General features: G+C 45.3%; 1 protein-coding gene across 1 annotated transcript in view; it reads right to left on the bottom strand.

Annotated features, from left to right (window-relative positions):
- Positions 1–20,874, bottom strand: part of ATG3 (autophagy related 3) — a 52,013-nt gene that overhangs the window by 12,275 nt on the left and 18,864 nt on the right. Inside the window, exons 5-10 of the mRNA XM_040423825.1 lie at positions 18,596–18,666; positions 17,065–17,172; positions 9,044–9,093; positions 7,261–7,339; positions 4,880–4,914; positions 3,333–3,485 (exon numbers count right to left, since the gene is read on the bottom strand). Coding sequence (XP_040279759.1) covers positions 3,333–3,485; positions 4,880–4,914; positions 7,261–7,339; positions 9,044–9,093; positions 17,065–17,172; positions 18,596–18,666 — 496 coding nt within the window. The remainder of the gene's footprint in view (positions 1–3,332; positions 3,486–4,879; positions 4,915–7,260; positions 7,340–9,043; positions 9,094–17,064; positions 17,173–18,595; positions 18,667–20,874) is intronic.

Raw genomic sequence — 20,874 nt, 5'->3', positions numbered from 1 at the left:
CATTTCTATGGGGCTGTGCACATGAGCGGTGATTTTCATGCATCACTTGTGCGTTGCGTGAAAATCGCAGCATGCTCTATATTGTGCGTTTTTCATGCAACGCAGGCCCCATAGAAGTGAATGGGGCTGCGTGAAAATCGCAAGTGCGGATGTGGTGCGATTTTCACGCATGGTTGCAAGGAGATGATCGGGATGGGGACCCGATCATTATTATTTTCCCTTATAACATGGTGATGGATCATGTGATAAGCGCAGTGACGTCCCCACAGGTCCTTTTCCTCCCAGGTCCTCAAAGAAGAAGACAGAAGAGAAGCCGGGCTGCGCGAACAAGTGGATGAGGTGAGTTAAATTATTATTTATTTTTTAACCCCTCCATCCCTATTTTACTAAGCATTCTGTATTCAGAATGCTATTATTTTCCCTTATAACCATGTTATAAGGGAAAATAATAAAATCTACACAACACCTAACCCAAACTTCTGTGAAGAAGTCCGGGTTCAGGTTTGGGTACCAAACATGCCGATTTTTCTCACGCGCGTGCAAAACGCATTAAAACGCTTTGCACTCGCGGGGGAAAAAAACACGCATTTTCCCGCAACGCACCCGCATCGGTTCTCGCACGTCACCCGCAACGCCCGTGTGAACCCAGCCTTAGTGTCAGGGATAATATTTGCTTGGTGAAGTTATTTTTTAGGACACTCCGTGCCAATAATTATTGAAGGGGGTGCTATCTGCCTGGTACTAATATTTTCTTGGGGGAAATGTTTCTGCAGTAATAGTATTGGGGAGCACAGCAGGCACACTATTGGGGTGGCAGGAAGATGATGGAAAAGTAGGAAGCCAAGATGTCTGTCAAACACTGCAGAGAGAAGAGATGGCTGAAAGAAATCATGGCAGTATGGTACGAATGGAGAAGATGAGGAAAGACAACATCTACATTAGAGCAGACGTCACTGGATGTAAGAGGTATGTGGTGCTGTATTATCCTGTATGTTTTGTAGTGCTGTATGTAATGTTAGGAGAGAATGGGTGGGGGGTGGAAGGCTAGTTGCATCACTAGGTATACTCACGACTCTTAAATACTGGTCCTGGGTAGCCTAGTACCAAGTACCATGCCCTGTTTGAAGTCATTAAGATCACTCGATTCTCTTATTCTAATATAGAGTCAAACTGAAACTGATCCATGGAAAACTTGCTATCTTGATTTTATGCTGTAGTCTGGGGTCACGTGTCCAATGTCCAGACATCTGATAAAATGGACTTTCCAAAATGTTATTTATTTTATTAAGTACGTAAATGACATAAAAAGCAAGCAATTCTTTCCCATGTAGTTGCCCCAAAATTTATTTTTAATAATAGTTAAGTACTTATTTATACGGTAGGTACTTTAAAGGCTACAGCCCCATGTTCAGGTTTCCTGATAAAGTTCTGGAAGCAAAAGTCAGGAGTCATCTGTCCTTAAAAGCACATGCCCACAGCATGCCCTCTGAAACTGAAGATTCATAGTTACCTGCTGAACGCTGCTCCTGTCCCCTGCACTGCCTCAAATGTCCCCATCTCCTGATCCGCGTGCGGTTTATATACGGCTGGGCATGGTCACATGCACTGCTGAAACCACTAACTGGCTTCAGCTGTGTTATGGCCACAAGCTGAAGCCAGTCATTGGCTGGAGCATGCCCATGGTCAGTCATATGTAAACTGCATGCAGACTGGAGACCGCAACGGCAGTGTGGAGTACAGAAGCAACATGGAGCATGCAAGTACGAATCTTCAGTTTGAGGAACGCTATGGGCACCGGAAAACCCCATTAACCCTTCACGTTTTCCATTTTTGTGTTTTTTTTACTTCCTGCCTTCCCAGATCCATAACCTTTTTATTTTTTCAATCAGCCATCTGTAGGGGAGCTTGTTTTTTTGGGCAAGTTGTACTTTCTAAGGGCACCGTTTAATATAGGATATAATGTAATGGGAAGCTGAAAATAAAATGCAATTCCGCCATATTTTACTGACTTAGAGAATGAAGTAATAGGTCAGTACCACATTTATTAATCGATTTTCTTGCGTTTTAGGCTACTTTCACACTTGCGTTGTTAATTCCATTTTTTTTAGATCTGGCAGAGGATCTCCATGCCGCAGTTAAACGGATCCGTTTTGGCAGTGTTTGAGAAGAGGTTAATGCTTTCTATCCCTTTATGATCCGATTTTGATTCTGGCCTACAAAGCTTCATTAGAAAACCTAACTGTGTGTCTGTACCCTTTAATGAAACCACAACTCATCATGCAAAAAAAACTATGGAATACTGCCCTAAATACAGGCCAAAGGTCATGAAGGAGTTAAGAGCGTACTTCCCACTTATACAGATATTACACAGCAGTGTCATTAAACGTTGTCACAGTTACACAGTCCTCTGAAATCTTGTCCCCCAAGTATTGAATGATTTACACCTCCACATGGACGTGCTGCTCCACAAGCTAGCGGGCAGAAACTGCACGTCCCAAACTGATGCAATGAGGACGGCCATTACCACTTGAGCAACTTTGTTGTGCAACCTTTGAAACACGTCAAGAAGAGCAGTTTTTTAAAGAGGAACTTTTTTTATTTTTAGAGACCACAGTTCAAAGGATGCAGAGAGCATGGAGAAGTCGGAGTTAACCTAAGATCCCTTTTAACCGCTTCACGACCACATGTGCCTGCAGCCTGTTAATTTACACAGTAAGATGATGGCACCGAGTTTGGCAGCGCCATAGGCAGGATCCTGTACTGTGACAGGGAACTACAATGCTCAGTTCCCTGCCACGGAAAACCCGGAGGACAGCGCCCATATGGAGTGTTGTGTCCCTGAATGCACAAGTGCTGCCAGGGAACCAGTGATGTCAGCTCTTAGTGAAACACTCCAATGACCAATGTAAAATTATTAAAGGGGTTTTCCGGGATTTACATATTGATGACCTAGCCTCAGGAAAGGTCAATATGAGATCGGCAGTGTCCAACTCCCAGCACCAGCGCTTGTTAGCCGTTTGAGGAGACCACAGTGCTCCGGTGAGTGCCACAGCCATCTTGCAGCTTACCAAGCACAGTGCTGTCCATTTGATAGCCACGGTGCTTGGTATTGCAGCTCAGTCCTATTCACTTGAATAGGACTGAGCTGTGTCTAGGTCATGTGACCAATGAACGTGACGTTACGTAGCCTAGGAAGATGCCTAAACGCTCAAGGAGCGCCATGGCATCTTCGTACAACTGATCGGCGCGGGTGCCGGGAGTCAGACCCCTGCTGATCTCCTGAGGAACGGCCATCAATATGTAAATCCCACAAAATCCCTTTAAGTACATACCTCGTCATACCCGAATAACCAAAGTCTTGGTGTCTGGTAATACTTGTCATATGTAATGTAAAGGTCGTAAGTCCTAGTCTGTAAGATGGCATCTTCAGCACCTTCAGCTTTTGGTTTGCTTGCTTCTACGATTTTGGCAGTGTCCACAGTTGCCTAGTTTAACATAAAAATATCATGAACATAAGGCAATATTCTAAAATACCCTAAAATCTTTCATTATTAGTATAAAAGTCCAAACACAAACATTGGATTCTCCACATAGAAGCGTAAAGGTGTTAGGTTGATAGTGAGGAGATTAGCACTGCAAAAATTGGTAATGATGAAGTCACAGCACGGGGGGAAAAAAAAAAAACTAAGTTTGAAAATTATTTATTGTCCCATTACAACTTATCTCCAATCCAAAAGGATAGGTGCCTGATCGGTATGGGACCAACTGCTGGGCCCCCCGCAAATCATGAGGGCCAATGCTCATTTCAATGGAACAACAGACATGCATGTAACTCTATGGTAGGTCCGTATAGCTGAATGGAGTGGCAAACGCTCATGCATGTCGGCCACTCCATTCAAATTGGGAGCACGGACCCCCGCCAATCAGACACTTATCACCTAACCTGTGGATACAGAATTAACTGTCCTAATTGGACAAACCCTGTAATTATACAGGGAAATCCTGACTAAGGCTCCATTCACACGTCCGTGGTGTGTTGCGGACCCGCAAATTGCTGATCCGCAACACACCCGCCCGGCACCCCTATAGAAATGCCTCTTCTTGTCGGCAGCTGCGGACAAGAATAGGACATGTTCTATCTTTTGCGGAGCTGCGGACCCGAAGATTACAGGATTACAGAGACGGCCAAATGGGCTGTGTGACACATGGGAGCTATGGTTTTAAAAAAAACGTACCTCTCTATGCAATACCCTTTCTGTAGCTCCTATTCACTTGCATGGGAGTTACAGAAAAAGGATAGCACAGTCCGCCTGGCTGTCTCTAACTCCAACTGCATGAGACGGGTATGTCGATGTCCACCAGGAAAGACAGAGCCAAGACAGATTTAAGATAAATGGAACATAATAATGGCAGGAAACATAATGTAGATCACAAGGAGGGCTTTAAATAAGGTGGATTTTATTTTTTAATTTTACTTCCATAATTTTTGTTTTTTTATTATTATTTTTTTTTTACATTTATTTTTGGAAAACCGGCAAATGGCCCAGGTATAGGACAAAAGCAACACATTATCTTGAGTATAGTTAAACTCAACAGCTCCGGCACATCCTCTACTGTATACCCAGCTCATGCAGTGTACTTTAGGGGTTTCTACAGTCCCCCATACACATTAGATTCATCTTGCACAATGACCCAATTGAAAGACACCGTTAGGCATCTTCTCAGGAAATATATCCTTAGATTCTCGGGAGGGAGGATCTGATCCTTGACAGCGTAAGATTCACACTTTTCATCATGACCATTCACTATGCAAGTAAAGACAAAGCTAACAGAGGACATACCCAGTATGGACTCACTGAATATACTGTATAGCACTTACATCGTCATTATCTAGCAGTCCGCTTTCTTCATATTCTGAAAAATAAAAAAAATATATGTATATACATATACTCTTCCTATCTTACACACCTGTGGAGCACAATTTCAAATCCTTTAAGGGGTTGTCAGCTTTCTACATAAATTTCAGAATTACCATACACCAATGTGTAATGGCATAAGAATCCGCTAATGTGCTTCCAGACTTACCTCCCGGGATGGTGGCTGCGTCTTCTACTGTGCAGGAGCTGAACGTGTTCAGCACAGATGCAGGGCATCCATTGCTTCCTTGGACATTCTGGATCGTGATCAGCGCCTGCGCAGAAGACACAGCCACCGTTTTGGGAAAAGCTATGGATGCCGTGGCTTCTTTATATCAGCACTTATGGGCATAGCGGGAAGGGTAGCTCTCCATGCATGGTAAAGCCAGATGCAATGTAGTGGATCCTTATGTCATTACTTGGTAGTTCACAACACGGCACTCAAATACACATATATATTTAGTTAATCAAAAGGACAATCTGCATTCACATAGAGTAGCAAAAAATAAAAATAAAAATACAGGTGAAAATACAGAGGGCAAACGTATGTACCGTAGCTTCCCCGAGGGAGCAATGTGTGGGTCGGTGCTGGGGTGGCGCTGCTGTGCGGGTCCATCTTTACCTTTCTGTTTCTGGATGCTCATATACTGTCATTTTTGCCCTCTATTATTTCAATGAGTCTCATGATCTAGTTCTCATTAGTTATTTGCAGATGGCTTGTCAGGGACAGGTCCTTCGTCATCAATCACTACAATAAGAACTGACCAGTTTAGGGAGAGCCAGAGGCCCGACGTACGTTTCGCTGGTGCTCCCCCCACTTGTTCATTTGATTTTGGGGGAGCCTTTGTTCTACATTCCAACACTCCTTGCATTGTATTACTATTATTGTCTTTTATATTGATTAATAAAGATGTTATTTTTGTACTTTAATGTGTGGCGTTAGACTATTTTTGGGGTGTTTTGATATGATCCCACACTTGCTATATTACCTTGAGTATCTGTGGATATTCACCTTTTACCACCAAACGAAGTGTGAACGAATTTCATAAGCGGAAATTCGCTCAACTCTACTGATGACCTATCCTCAGGATAGGTCACTAAAATCAGATTGGCGGGGGTCCGACACCCAGCACCCCCGCCGATCAGCTGTTTGAGGAGGCCTCCTCGCAGCTTACCAAGCACAGTGCCATCCATTGGATTGTGGCTGTTCTCGGTATTGCACTCAGACCCATTCACTTGAATGGGACTGAGCTAATCCTAGGCCATGTGACCAATCAACGTAACGTCACTGGCCTAGGAAAAGGCTGCGGTCTTCTCAGACAGCTGATTGGTGGGGGTTCTGGGAGTGTCGTACCCCGTCCAGTTTGATATTGTTGGCTATCCTGAGGATAGACCAATCGATATTAAAATCCCGGAGAACCCCTTTAAAGTGACAATTCTAATTTATCAATATACGGCAAATTTTACATTTTGGATGGAAATCCTCTTTAAAAGGATAACTCTCACATTTAGACCCTAATTTCAATTTTCATATATGTAGTTACTAATAACATGATATTCCAGAATCAGTTACTATTAGACTGACTTACCCCATATTTAATAAGATTCAGCCCTTAGCAACCAGTCTGCATAAAACTGCAATTTCACTATTCAGTTAAGATGGCCGCCACTGCCCTCACCCTGAGGCTAATCCCGCCTGCCCTCACTAGCCAGTAACAATAGCCCCCCAAAAGTGTCAGTAACCAGAGCCCTTCCCCCTAAAGGGTTAATCTCCTGCAGCACAAAGGGGTCCTCTTACCACATGTTGCTTTCATTTATACACTGAGCAGATGGCAGATCTCCCTTCCCTGTTGTGCGCTGCTCCAACTCTGCCTTCTCCAGCTCTGCTGAGTGAGGGAGCGTCTGCCAAGCGCAGGGACAGGGAGAAGTGCACACAGCCCAGGCACTGTTATCAGCTGCTGGGGAGGACCTGGCTTTAATCATTTACTTACAGTCCCTGGCTGTCAGTAATGTGACCCTGCGCGCTGTGTGCTCCGTCCTTCAACAGATAGACGGACCATGCCTAGCAACCCTATTTTAAGCACAGGTAAAAGTAGGCAGTACAGGGAACAAAAATGTGGAATTAAGGGGTAATTGAATACACAGTGAAAAGTTGAAAGGGCCACCAAGGTGATATTAATCACCCCAATATTCCAAAAAAATATAAAAAATAAGACCGTTATCCTTTAGGGAGGAACAGAAAAGTAATACATGCATTAGCCCACAAGCCCACAGGATACAGAACACTTATTAAAAGAATGTTATCCACATTGTCCATGAATTTGAAGGATTTGCTAAGTTTCACCTTCCATATCTGCTGCTTCCCCCTCATCATCGTCGTCGTCATCATCGCAAGCTGCACGGCTGGTCGCTTTGCCAGAATCCTGGCATGGATAAAATTACATAAAATAAGGTTAAAAGACCAATACAGCAAACCACTAAATATAAATCACAGCTATGTATAATCCGTATGAATATTATTCCTATCACAGGGGAATATTAAAAGGGTTATTACTGTGCGATCATTTTAAATAAAATCGGGGTCGGAGAGGCCGAAAAATAAATAAAGTTAAGTACTCCCCTTACCGATCCCCTGCCAGAGCTGATTGGCTGTGGCTCCGATTCATACTAGTCCTCTCTACTTCCTCTTCTCGGTCTTGACATATGGAAACACTTGGCCTGACCACTCAGCCAATCAATGGCTCAGGCAGGTCTCGGCTGCAGACAAGGATAGGCTAAGGGAGCAGGTCAAGCGTTTCCTCTGTACTTAAAGGGGTTCTGCACTTTCATTTAACTGATGATCTATCCTCTGGATAGATCATCAGCTTCTGGTCGGCGGGGGTCCGACACCCAGGACCCCCGCCGATCAGCGTTTTGAGAAGGCAGCGGCGCTCCAGCAGCGCCGCGGCCTTCTCACTGTTTACCGCCGGCCCACTGACATCACGACTAGTATCAACTAGCGTGGGCAGGGCTAAGCTCTGTTCACTTGAATGGAAAGGGCAGGTGAAGGTAAAGAAAGTTTTTATTATTAGGAGTTTCCAATACAAAGAACAATTTAAAAGGGTTTTCAGAGAATTTAATACTGATGACCTATTCTCTGGATAGGTCATCAATATGTGATTGCTGGGGGTCCGAGCCCGGGACCCCCGTTAATCAACTATTCGAGAAGGCACCAGCGCTCTTGTGAGCACCACAGCCTTCTCTCAGCTCACCGCCGTACATTGTATAGTGGCTGTGCTTGGTATCACTCTCAGCCCCCTCCACTTCTACGTGGCTGAGCTGCGCCTAGGCCACGTGATGAACGTGTGGTCACTGGCCTAAGACAAGCTGGGGGAAAATCAAGGGATTGTCAAAGTTAAATAAAAACTCGGACAACCCCTGTACATGTGGTAAAATAATAAGAATCAGTAGGCATCCCTGCTTCTTCCTGCACTGGTTTCCAGTCTTGGCTGCAGTGGTGATATTCCATGCACACAGGTCACTGATGTCGCCAGGGAAGGACCAGCGTTCAAAGCTCAAAGCGCAGGGAGAAAAGGGGCGAGTACGGAATCTCTTATTTTACCACATTTACAAAGGCTGCCAGGATTTTTGCTCGACTTGGACAACTCCTAGTAACCATTCAAATCAATGGGCTGCCTGTGAGATGCAGGACAGGACTGGTCCTCCAAAGCAAGAGATGCTCTTTGTAACTGCAAGCCACTCTGGCCCAAAAAAATAGGATGCTGAACAGAGGACCCTGCTCTAACAGTTCCCTCACAGGATACATTAAACTGGGTTTTCTAAATTTAACAACCCCTTTAAAAAAGGAGTTCATTTATCTTCTCATCTGTCCATTTTGGGATTTCTCAGGCAGCTTTTCTAGATATGGTAGTGGGAGACTACTGCTGGGTATCCTTGGCATGCAGAAGGAAAGCTGGATGATGAGGGGTTTGACTACTTGAGAGATATAACTAAGAAACCACCCCAAATTTTTTTTTTCAGGACATGAGATTCTTAGCAGTCTTTGAAAGTCCAGAATTAACATATAAATTGACTCTTTGTTCCTTAGAATCTGACTGCAGAGCATCAACCAAATCTGTTAAGCTTACCTGTGTCTCAAGGGTTATTTCTTTCACAGCCTCGGTAACACTGTTCAGACCTAACAGACACAGGAGTTAAGTGATAGGATAGTATTTATAGGAGCAGTATTTAGCAAAAAGAGGAAATAAAATGTGAAGCTTACAAAATTGAATTTTGCTAGGAAGAAGGGTGTTCGTTGCACATCATAGGACATAAGCATCCAGACCCTTTAATCAGTACTCTGTTAAAGCACCTTTGGCAGAGATTGCAGCCTCCAGTTTTCTTGCGTATGACGTCACAAGGTTTGCACACATGGATTTGGGGATTTTCTGCCAGTCTTCTATGCAGATCCTCTCTCAGGTTGGATGGGGACAATCAGTGGACAGCTATTTTCAGGTCTCCATGGCTCTGGCTAAGCTTGGCTGTGTGCTTAGGATCATTGTCTTATTGGTAGGTGAACCATTGGCTCAGTTGGAGGTCCAGAGCACTCTAGATCAGGTTTACCTCAACCTTGACCAGTCTCACTGTCTTAGCCAATAAAAAATACCTCTAACACCATGATGCTGCCACCACCATGCTTCACTGTAGAGATGGTATTGGGCAAGTACTGAGCAGTGCCTGCTTTCCTCCAGAAATGAGGCTTAAAACGGAGTTCAAACTTCAGTCCAGATGAAAGAATTTTGTTTCTCCTCACAGTCCGAGAGTCCTTTAGGTCCTTTTTTGCACACTCCAGGTGCGCTTTCATGGGTCTTTTACTAAGAGGCTTCTTTCTGGTCACTCTGCCATAAAGCCTAAATTGGTGGAGTTCTGCAGGGATGGTTGACCTTCTGGAGGTTTATTCCCATCTGCACACTCTTTGGAGCTCAGCCAGAATAACCATTGGGTTATTGGTAACCTCTCTTACCAAGTCCCTTCTCTAATGATTACTTAGTTAGGTGGGGCGGCCAGCTCTAGGAAGACTCCTAGTTGTTCCAAACTTCTTCCATTTAAAGGGAGTCTGGCAGAGCCCAAGACCTCCCTCTTTACTTGTTCCCTGCACGTCTCCTTGCTCCATCCAGTCCGTCTCCTCCACTGTGCAGTCAGGCTTCTCCTTCAACTCTGGCCAGCTCAGCACACGCTAAGTATGGTGAGGCCGATGCCCACCATAGGACATCCAAAGCACAAGTGCAGTTGCTCTTGCTGAAGGACAATGCTCTCCAGCTGGCCGGAGGAGGATTGGGACGTCACAGTGGAGGGGGGGGGGGGGGGGTCTGGATGGAGCAAGTAGAGGTACAGGGAACAAGTAAAGAGGAGGGCTTGGGTTCCGGCAGAAGGCGTGCCTGGGCTCCTATAACAGTTATGCACAAAGCACTCCATTGTATGGCTAGTCAGTAAAGGCCAAAAAGCAGCTCTGTCACCAGGATCAACTCTATTAAACCAGACATACTGCCTGGTAGGGCTCATCATGCCGATTAAAACCAAACCATTATTTTCTTTGTATGCTAAAACAGCTGCAGCCATATCTGCATTTTTATTCAAATGCAAAAGGAGCACCAGGAGGCAGGCCTGAATCATTTGAGCACTGATATGTAACACCCCCTGTGCTCTGCACACTCCCCCCTCCCTTTGATTGACAGGGCTAGACATGCTGAGGGCAGGGCTGTCTCCTAGACTGTACATATCATATACTCTATGTACTGTAGCTTTACCACATTGAGATCTGCTCAGAAAGCGAATATACATATTACTGCTTTATTCACAAGCACAATATATAGTATAAAGCAGGCATGCTCAACCTGCTGCCCTCCAGCTGTTGCAAAACTACAACTCCCAGCATGCCCGAACAGCCTACAACTATCAGCCTACAGCAGGGCATTGTGGGAGTTGTAGTTTCACAACAGCTGGAGAGCCGCAGCTTGAGCATGCCTGGTATAAAGACACCAGTAATATGTGTTAGCTTATAAGCATAGAAAAAACATGCATCTCTATTATTGGCTCAGCTATTTTTTTATTTTATTTTTTTGAAATGTCAGAAATGTTTATTTGCAAATTTTGAGCGGTTTGTTTGTTATTCTCACTTGTGAGATGGGAACATTTCCCTTTTTCATTTAGTTACACAATAATTCTGCACAATAATAGTTGCCCAATAATTCTGCACATAGATATTCTCCAAAGAAAGCCAAAACCTCACTTTTACTTTCCTAAATATTCAGGTTTGAGGTTTATTAACATTTTGGACTGTAGTTGTTTAATATTAACAATCCTGAAAAATACAACTTGCCTAATAATTGTGCACACAGTGTACAGACAGGGGTGTATCTTTCCAAATCATGTACAGTCTAGGGTTGCATCGGGGCATCAAAGTCTCGATACCTTTATGCTCAGTTCAGTTCGATACCAAGCTGTGCTATTGTGCAGCTTAGTAGACGTTCCGATTAGGGAACATGCGGTGCATTACTCCAGGTTCAACAGCAGACGCATGTTGCAGTGGAGAGAGCGGCTGCGGGGGTGAGAGCCGAGGGAGAGCACTGGGAGGACTGAGTGTCTGCAGCGCCTCCACATATGGAGATTAGACACTACTGTTGCCTCAGAGAGTCAGCGGCCATAGAGGGAAGAGCAGTAGTTAAGCAGAAGACCAGCCTATGCACAGAGATCACTGACAAGTGTCGGCTACTGCGAGTGGTGGATCTCTACTATGGTGCGTGCATGTGTGTCATGGATCTTCACTGTAACTTGTGCATATGATATACTGTATATCTTCAGTACCGTTTCAGGGATATTTATTCCCCCCCCCAAGTATCGTGATGCTTTAAAGAAAAAATGTGGGGGATTGGGTCAGCACAACCCGTATGTAGGTGCATATCACTATGGCGAAATACATATACAAAACGGAAAATGCAAATGTGATCGCACTCTACATCCAGCATTCTGTCCTGCCTCCATGCTGGATGAGACATTGGTGTACATTTTGGCCAAAGCGTAATAAGCCACTCACCGCGTCAAGGTCGCCTCTATGAGTGGTCCCTAACACTAGTTCCTACCTGTTTATGGGCCATCACAGCCACACAAAGTCCAGGGAATGCAGGTCAGCATGCAAGCCAAGCACACTCTGCTTTTAACCCCGTCCGGTGCCATTACAGCTTTCATCGGATCCAGGGATGCAAGTACCAACATGCATGCTGAGCCCACCATACTTACTTTGAAATCGAAGTTCAAGTTCTGGTATTGGGACAACCCTAGTCTAATCAACTGAATTGACCACAGGTGGACTCCAATCAAGGTGTAGAAACACCTCAAAGATGACCAAGAGAAATTAAGTCCCCTAGAGATAAATTTCAAGTGTCCTAGCAAAGTACGTATGTACATGTGAAACTTTAGTTTTTTCTTTTTAATAAATTTGCAAACAACTCTGAAATTCAGTTTTCCCTCATTATGGGTATGGAGTGCAGAATGATGGGGAAAAAAAAATAGGAAATTAGACTTATCGGTAATTCTGTTTCCAGCTCATCCCTCATGGCAGCGCCACAGGAGGTTGTTCCCCTTTGACCTTCTTGGGACAGGAAACCAGTTAAAAAGGTCCCTCCCACCTCCACCCACCAGTGTTTTTCCAGATTACTACACCAGGATGGATGCAACAGATTCATTAAAATCATCAGAAAATCTTATATGCAATATTTACATAGTAGTTAGTAAGGGAGGGAATGTACGGGCGCAGTCATGAGGGAATCTCTGGAAACCGAATTGCCGGTAAGTCTAATTCCTATTTTCCAGCTCATCCCTCATGACAGCACCACAGGAGACGTACCAAATTATAAATTTAGGAGGGGGGGGAACCAAGTTGAAGGACAACATATCTCAGATATTTATCATTAGATAAAAATACCATTCTATAGGATCAGGAATAAACCGGAGACAAACTTTTTGATTCTGCCGGAAAACTAAATCTTGATGACCGAATTTGTGAATCCAGTCTTAACTCTGAAATGTCACTATCTGCATCCTTGATCAACGGTCCTACCTCTGTTTATAGACTTAAATATTTAATTAGAGGAAGAATAATCGTCTTATTAGACATCGGCCATATGGTAAGTATCACTGTGTAAAAGCGACTTGTTCTAAAACCAGATAAAATATTGTAACATCATATATAACCACTGCACCGAGTAAAAGTTTACTGTAGACCCCCATTGCAGTTCATGCCTAAGAGCTTAATCGATAAAAAGTGATAAACAGCTAACTCCGGAAAGTCTACAAGGTATGGGTCCATTCACACGTCCGTAGTGCATCGCGAATCCGCAATACACCTGGCCGACACCCCCATAGAACTCTATTCTTGCCTGCGGAATTGCGGACAAGAATGGGACATGTTCTATTTTTTTGCGGAGCCACGACCCGGAAGTTTGGGGCCACGCTCCGGAAATGCGGATGCGGAGAGCACATAGTGTGCTCTCCGCATCTCTTCCGGCCCCATAGAGAATGAATGGGTCCGCACCTGTTCCCGATATTGCGAAACGGATGCGGACCCATTTGCGGACATGTGAATGGATCCTATATGTAAGAAAACCGAGCCAAGCTGACAGCACTGGCAAATGGCAGACATGGACATCAGCGATGAGGTACCAAACTGTACCGTTAACTGCATATCGATGCAGGACAAGCTTGGGATCCTGAACCAGGAGGTGTTGGCATGAACTCAAGGGAGAAGGAGAAAGAATCCTCCCGACGAAACCAGGCCAACCGAGAACCCACCTGCCCGCATAACTTCAAAGTCAGAGGCAGTCTTAAGGGTTTCACAAGATCTTTACATGGCACTAGCCAGGAGACACAGGGACTGAGGAGTGGCAAAAGGTTACAGGACCTGTGCAGCGTACATAGCCGCAGCTTATATGTCTCAGCATGGCTGCAAGTGTGAATGTGGACAGAGGAATGCACAGTCATTATTGCCGTTGTGTAGCTCCCTGGGTTGGCGTGCAGTGAGGAGAGTCTCCTTCCCGGAAGTGCCCTTGAGGTTATGGCCATTAGGTGCAATGAAGGCAGGGTCCCTAATGTTAATGACATCAGCACCATTAGGTGCAAATAGATAGAATAACAGAACAGTTTAGTTGGGCATAAGTTGACATTTAGTGAAATCACTTGTCCTGAGGTAGATATACCAGTTTACTGTCATAGAAGGGATAGCTGTAATCCATAGAAGAATTCCCAGCCATGATGGTGCTACCTCCCATTATAACAGGTCTGGGTAGGATCTTTACTAAATTTCAGTGCTCTGGTCACACTAATGTTCCTTAACCTCAGCTGACCCATACCATCTCCAGGTGTAGAGTATACTATACCCTATAAATCACATGGGCCGTACACAAATATGTCCTGTACTCCTGAAGTACATACAATTTCTATTAATATTGTCCACATTGTCCCGGGAGGAATGTGGCTCCAATACAGCTTTGCGCTAAACTGTATATCGTCAATAGGCACTGTAGGCTACTCCTGGCACACTGGGTCCTTACCTCAGGTCTTCAGCTTAGGACCCTTTTAGCTTTAACTTAACTTCTTGCCTCCTACCGTGTTACTTTTACGTGAGGCCATGGGGCTGCACACGCCGGGCCCAGAGGCCATGGGGCTGCACACGCCGGGCCCAGAGGCCATGGGGCTGCACACGCCGGGCCCAGAGGCCATGGGGCTGCACACGCCGGGCCCAGAGGCCATGGGGCTGCACACGCCGGGCCCAGTGTAAATTTTTCATAAATAAGGAATCAAGTCAGACATACTAAGCCAGGTTGCTAGCCTGAGAGATTTAAGTCTGCGACCTTGTCAATTAAATGCAGCCTGAAAATTTTAACTCCACATTCAGTCCCCATTAAAGAAACAGGTGATGCTACTATCATCTGAGCTCCCATTTAGAGCCACACACAGATTCTCAATTAAAGTAATTAGAACTGTTGAGGCAATCCAGCTGGTTAAACACATGCATGGTTTACTTACCAATCTTGGAGAATGTGCTGCCAAAGCAAGCACCAATATTGTCCTGCATCATCTGTCAACACTTGCCTACGGAGCATTGGTAAGGAGACCGGGCCCCATCCAGCTGCTGACTGTTTCAGGTGCACTGAGGCGCGATCCTGCTGAAGTCCATTAAGGAACAGCAGATCTAAGCTCCATAAACCCATAGCTGTCCATAGTGAGGTAACCACCAGCTGCATTAGCCACTCATCAAGGTTAGGAGCAAGCCAGAGGGACCTACATAAAGGGTTTACTGGCACAGCCACTTTATAGGGTAGGAAGGATGAGGATGAACCCAGGCCATCAGAGAACCCACCTATAGGCTCAGACTCTGCCAGGTGGGTTCCGGGCTGCTAAGGGACCTCTTTTCCCCGAGAGGTGTTAGCAAGGCTATTCGAGGTCTGGAAGGAGAGGCCGGACACCTTAGGCTCTAAAGGTTCTTGTAGAATCTCTTCAACCCTAGAGCAGGGAACCTCTCTGCGTCTATCCCCTGTAGGGACAGGAAAAACACTGGCGGGTGGAGGTGGGAGGGACCTTTTAACCTCTGTTTCCTGTCCCAAGACGGTCAAAGGGGAACAACCTCCTGTGGTGCTGTCATGAGGGATGAGCTGGAAAAACTTGATTTTTTTTTTCTTCTTCAATTTTGGCACAAAACCGCAAGATAACAAAATGTGAAAAAGTGAAAGGGTCTGAAGACTTTCTGAATGTATCATATAGTCCAAGGGTCAGCAACCTCCGGCACTCCAGCTGACTCCTGGACTATGGGAGTTCTGAGAAGAGCAAAGCAATAATGCATGCTATGCCAGAGGTTGCCTACCGCTGATATGGTCTGTTAAGTGAATGGGACAAAGCTGCAATACCCTGATCTAAATGTACGGCATCCGGACCAATGATATCAAATGCCAGGACCCCTCCATAAAGCTGAATACACACACCTTATAAAATGTAAAGTAATAATAAAGCACAAAATACTATTCATACATCACCCATATACTAGAAGAGAAATGCTAAAATAGTTCCTTTTTTCATTTTTTATGTGAATAGAATTCAAATATAAAGGGGTTGTCCAGCTTTAAAAATTTTTCGGTAGTCCTGCCCTCCTTGCCGAACATGTGGAAAGAAATATACTTAGCTGCTCCCCGACGCTGGGTTCCAGCTCTTTTGGATCGCTGCAGGGGTCACATGTGCCACTGCAACCAATGACTGGCCACGTTGGTGATCTGTCTTGGGTATCATGCTACCTAGATGACATGTCACCACTGAGGCCTGTTATTGGCTGCAGCAGCGCATGTGGCTCCCATTCCCCCTAGAAGTTGACAAGCAGTGATGGTCAGTTCGCAGTGTTCGCCAGCGAACACATGCGGGCTGCCATCTTGACTCACCCGTCCGGCGATGCACAGGTAAGCCCTTGCCTGTGCCGGGAGATGGTCTGAAATGAAATGGGCTGTTCTCGATGAAGGCCCCCGGTGGCTGTTCTCGGAACTGCCTGCTACCGGTGACTGCATTTCATTTCAGACCGTCTCCCGGCACAGGCAAGGGCTTACCTGTGCATCGCCGGACGGGTGAGTCAAGATGGCAGCCCGCATGTGTTCACTGGCGAACACTACGAACTGACCATCACTGCTGACAAGCAGGGAACTGGACAGCGGCAAACCAAAAGAGCCGGAACCCAGAGGCACAGACCAGTATGGTTTCAGCCACAGGTTGAGGGCTGCTGGAAATTGCTTTAAAGCTGGGCAACCCCTTTAAAAAAGGTATTCCGGTTAAGGAAAGTTATCCCCTATCCACAGGTAGGGTATAACCATTAGAGTGGTGGGGGTCCCCAACGATCATGAGACTGGAGACCCCGTACCCCATGAAAGGGACGGAGTGGCTATTCAGAAATGCGCTCTGCCGCTCCTTCATTTCTATTGGAGAGCTGGAGATAGCAGAGTACAGCACTGTTGACAGGGGATAACGTTCTGTAACCGGAATACCCCTTTAACATCTCACTCCTGTGATAACTGAAATACACAAAATTATTATAGGACAAGTGAAAAGCAGACACCTAAATCCTACAAATAAGTCATACCTGCATGATGAAATGTGTCAACCCATCCACCATCTCCATCGTCCTCTTCTATAATTGCTTCCTGTTCATCAGAGTACTCCATCTGTTTACATCTCTTGTAACAGGGCACTGAGGGGAGTAGTAGTAGTTGTCAATGCATATCCGCATTACAGCACTTTTTATGCACAAGATAAAAGGTAACTCCGCCACCTACTTAGGAATATCATGTAAACCGAAGAAAAAAAGTTCCATGCCCTTTCAGATTTTCCCTTAGAGCTCTCCCTACCTTGGCCTAGATAACTGGCACTGATGACCAGATTTTGCTCCCTGCCCTTCATGCATTAAAGGGGTATTCCCATCACATACAATGGGGGCATATTGCAAGGATATACCCCATTGTCTGATAGTTGCGGGTCCCACCTCTGGGACCCGCACCTACAAGGAGAACGAAGCGGGGAGAGCTGTGGCTGGAGGTCCGTCCACCACTAAGCATTGCTCCTCGCTGCTCCTGTACAAGTGAATGGGAGCGCACCGCTCATGCGCGGCACCTGCTCCTGTTCATTTCTATGGAGCAGACGGAAATAGCCGAGCCAGCACTTGGCTATTTTCGGCGGCCCCATTAGAATGAATGGAGGGCAGCAGCGCATAGCACCCTCCATTCATTTCCCCGCTCCGTTTCTGTTGCAGGTGCGGGTCCCAGAGGTGGGACCTGCACCTATCAGAAAATGGGGGCATATCCTAGCATTAGGCCCCCATTGTATGTGATGGGAAAACCTCTTTAAACTGCCAGATACTTGCATTTGATGATGAATACATTAAAGGGGTTTTCCGAGATTATTATTATTTTTTTTAACTGATGATCTATCCTCAAGAAAGGCCATCAGTATCTGATCCGTGGGGGTCCAACAACTGGGACCCCCACCTATCAGCTGTAAGAAGGCAGCTGTGCTCACAGGACCGCTGATCGGCGGAGGTCCCGGGTGATACTGATGACCTATCCGGAGAATAGGTCATCAGTTAAAAAAATAATAATCTTGGAAAACCCTTTTAAGTTAAAGGTGGTCACTGACAGCATTAAAGGGGTATTCCATTTGCATGAAACTGATGACCTATCCTCAGGATATATCATCAATTTCAAGTTGGTTGAGGTCCAACTCACAGCACCCCCAATAATCAACTGTTTGAAGGGGCTGCAGCACTGCGGCATCCTCTTCATTGTTTACCTGCCACCGTCTACACTTTAGTGGTGGTGCAGTGTAATTACAGCTTCCCCTCTCATTCACATGAATAGGACACACAGCTGTAATTACACTGTACCGCCACTACATGGCAATCTTCCTCCATAGCTTCCCTCCTATACTGACACTTGGATGTTTGCCTATGTCCGAATATAAAATCCGAGCACCAGTTCCGCTTTACACCCCTGGACTTCTACTGTAGGTTTTATAATCAAGGTAAGGAGAAGTCACTGTCATTGTCAGCGGCTTATATTTCAGATGAAGGTTCACAGTAACAGAACGAACGCCTTGTTGGATGAATGGCGCGCTCTTACCGTTCTTGGTCATTAGAAACTGCTTCTCGCTTGGCAGATAAGGTTTAATTTTTACTTCTTCACCGGCTGCCCTACAGTAAAAAGACAAATGCGTTTAACAATAATTACCCCCCTAAATCAGCACAGAATCAATGGAGAACATTATATGATAATTCATCAGATTCTTAAATTGTTTGATTCCAAGCAGTATGTTAAAAGCTATGAACACCTTCGGGGGCAATTTTTCTTAAAGGGGTTGTGCATGGCTTTTATATGGATTACCTATCCTCAGGATAGGTTATCAATATTTGATCAGCAAGGGTCCGACACCTGGGACCCCTGCCGATCAGATGTTTGAAGAGGAGGCAATGCTCCATGCTACACAGCACGTCATCTCCTCCTTGTATAGTAATTACAAGTGCATGGAGCGAGTACGGTACTTGTAATTACACTGCACTTTCAAGATGGCGGACAGTGAAATGAAGGACGTAGCGCTCACATGGAGCACCACTTTCACTTCAAACAGCTGATCGGTAGGCGGTGCCGGATGTCGGACCTCTGCCGACCAGATATGGGTGACCTATCCTGAGGATAGGTCATCAATAAAACCTCTGCACAACACCTTGAATGATTGCTTTTTACTCATTTTGGGCTACAAATAATTTTTTTGGTCATAAAGACTTAACTTTGCCTAGCTGTGCGCATCTAAGGCCCCTTTCACACAGGCGAAAATTCTGCGCGGGTCTAATGTGTGAGGTGAACGCATTGCACCCGCACTGAATCCGGACCCATTTACTTCAATGGGGCTGTGCACATGAGCGATGTTTTTCACGCATCACTTGTGCGTTGTGTGAAAATCGCAGCATGTTCTATATTCAGCGTTTTTCACGCAACGCAGGCCCCATAGAAATGAATGGGGCTGCGTGAAAATTGCATCCGCAAGCAAGTGCGGATGCGATTTTCATGGATGGTTGCTAAGGAGACGAGGGATGAGCGACCCAGGACTCCATTTACTTTATTATTTTCCATCATAACATGGTTATAATGGAAAATAAAAGCATTCTTTTATACAGAATGCAAAGTCCAATGTCAATTGAGGGTTAAAAAAAAAACAAAAAAAAAAAAACATTACTCACCTCATCCACTTGATCGCGCAGCCAGGATCCTCTTCTTTGTTCTTCTTGAAGGACCTGCAAAAAGACCTTCGCTGACGTCATCGCACTCACCACGTGGTGAGCTCGGTGACGTCAGCTCAGGTCCTGCTAAATGAAGATAGAAGGACCTTCTATCTTCATTCAGCAGGACCTGCGATGATGTCAGCGAAGGTCCTTTTGCAGGTCCTTCAAGAAGAACAAAGAAGAGGATCCCGGCTGCGCGATCAAGTGGATGAGGCGAGTAATGTTTTTATTATTTTTTAACCCTCAAATGACATTGGACTTTGCATTCTGTATTAAAGAATGCTATTTCCCATTCGAACCATGTTATAATGGAAAATAATAAAGTCTACAGAACACCGAACCCAAACTTCAGTGAAGAAGTCCGGGTTCGGTCTGGGTACCACATTCAGTTTTTTCTCACACGCGTGCAAAACGCATTGCACTCGCACGGAAAAAAACGAAACAACTGAACGCAATCGCAGACAAAACTGACTGAAATTGCGTGCCTACTCGCTCGGGTTTCCTGCAATGCACCCTGAACGCATCCAGCCCTCACCCGCGATGCCTGTGTGAAAGAGGCCTTACTTTTAAACTTTCTGTCGGCTATGTATATCCCTTATCTTTGAATTACTAACAGCTCATAAACACTTATTTAAGCTATATTCTTATCAGTAAGCTATAATGAGTGTTTATGAGGTCAGGCGATCAGAGATAAGGAGCCGTCAGCTGAGCTGCCTGACAGGAAACAGTATAAACACAAGCCTGGTATGAGAGAATCTTGAGGCTGTACAGAGAAAAGGGCAGAGCATTTTTTTTAAATAAAGACCAATGCAATAATAATAAGAATGGCCCAAAGAAAATGTCCATAGCCTTTAAAGCAGGGATGCTCAACCTGCGGCCCTCCAGCTGTTGCAAAACTACAACTCCCACCATGCCCTGCTGTAGGCCAATAGCTGTAAGCTGTTCGGGCATGCTGGGAGTTGTAGTTTTGCAACAGCTGGAGGGCCGCAGGTTGAGCATGCCTGCTTTAAAGGCACAGGCACACTTTGGCCACTACCATGTTATGTGAAATAAATGAAAGACCCATAAGGAACTGACAAGACTTCCCACCAACAACCCTTCAACACACATTAAGCTTGTAAT

The sequence above is a fragment of the Bufo bufo genome, chromosome 3 (genome assembly GCF_905171765.1).
Source record: "Bufo bufo chromosome 3, aBufBuf1.1, whole genome shotgun sequence".
NCBI classification, from domain to species: Eukaryota; Metazoa; Chordata; class Amphibia; order Anura; family Bufonidae; genus Bufo; species Bufo bufo.
This window is presented reverse-complemented; position numbering and strand designations above follow the sequence as displayed.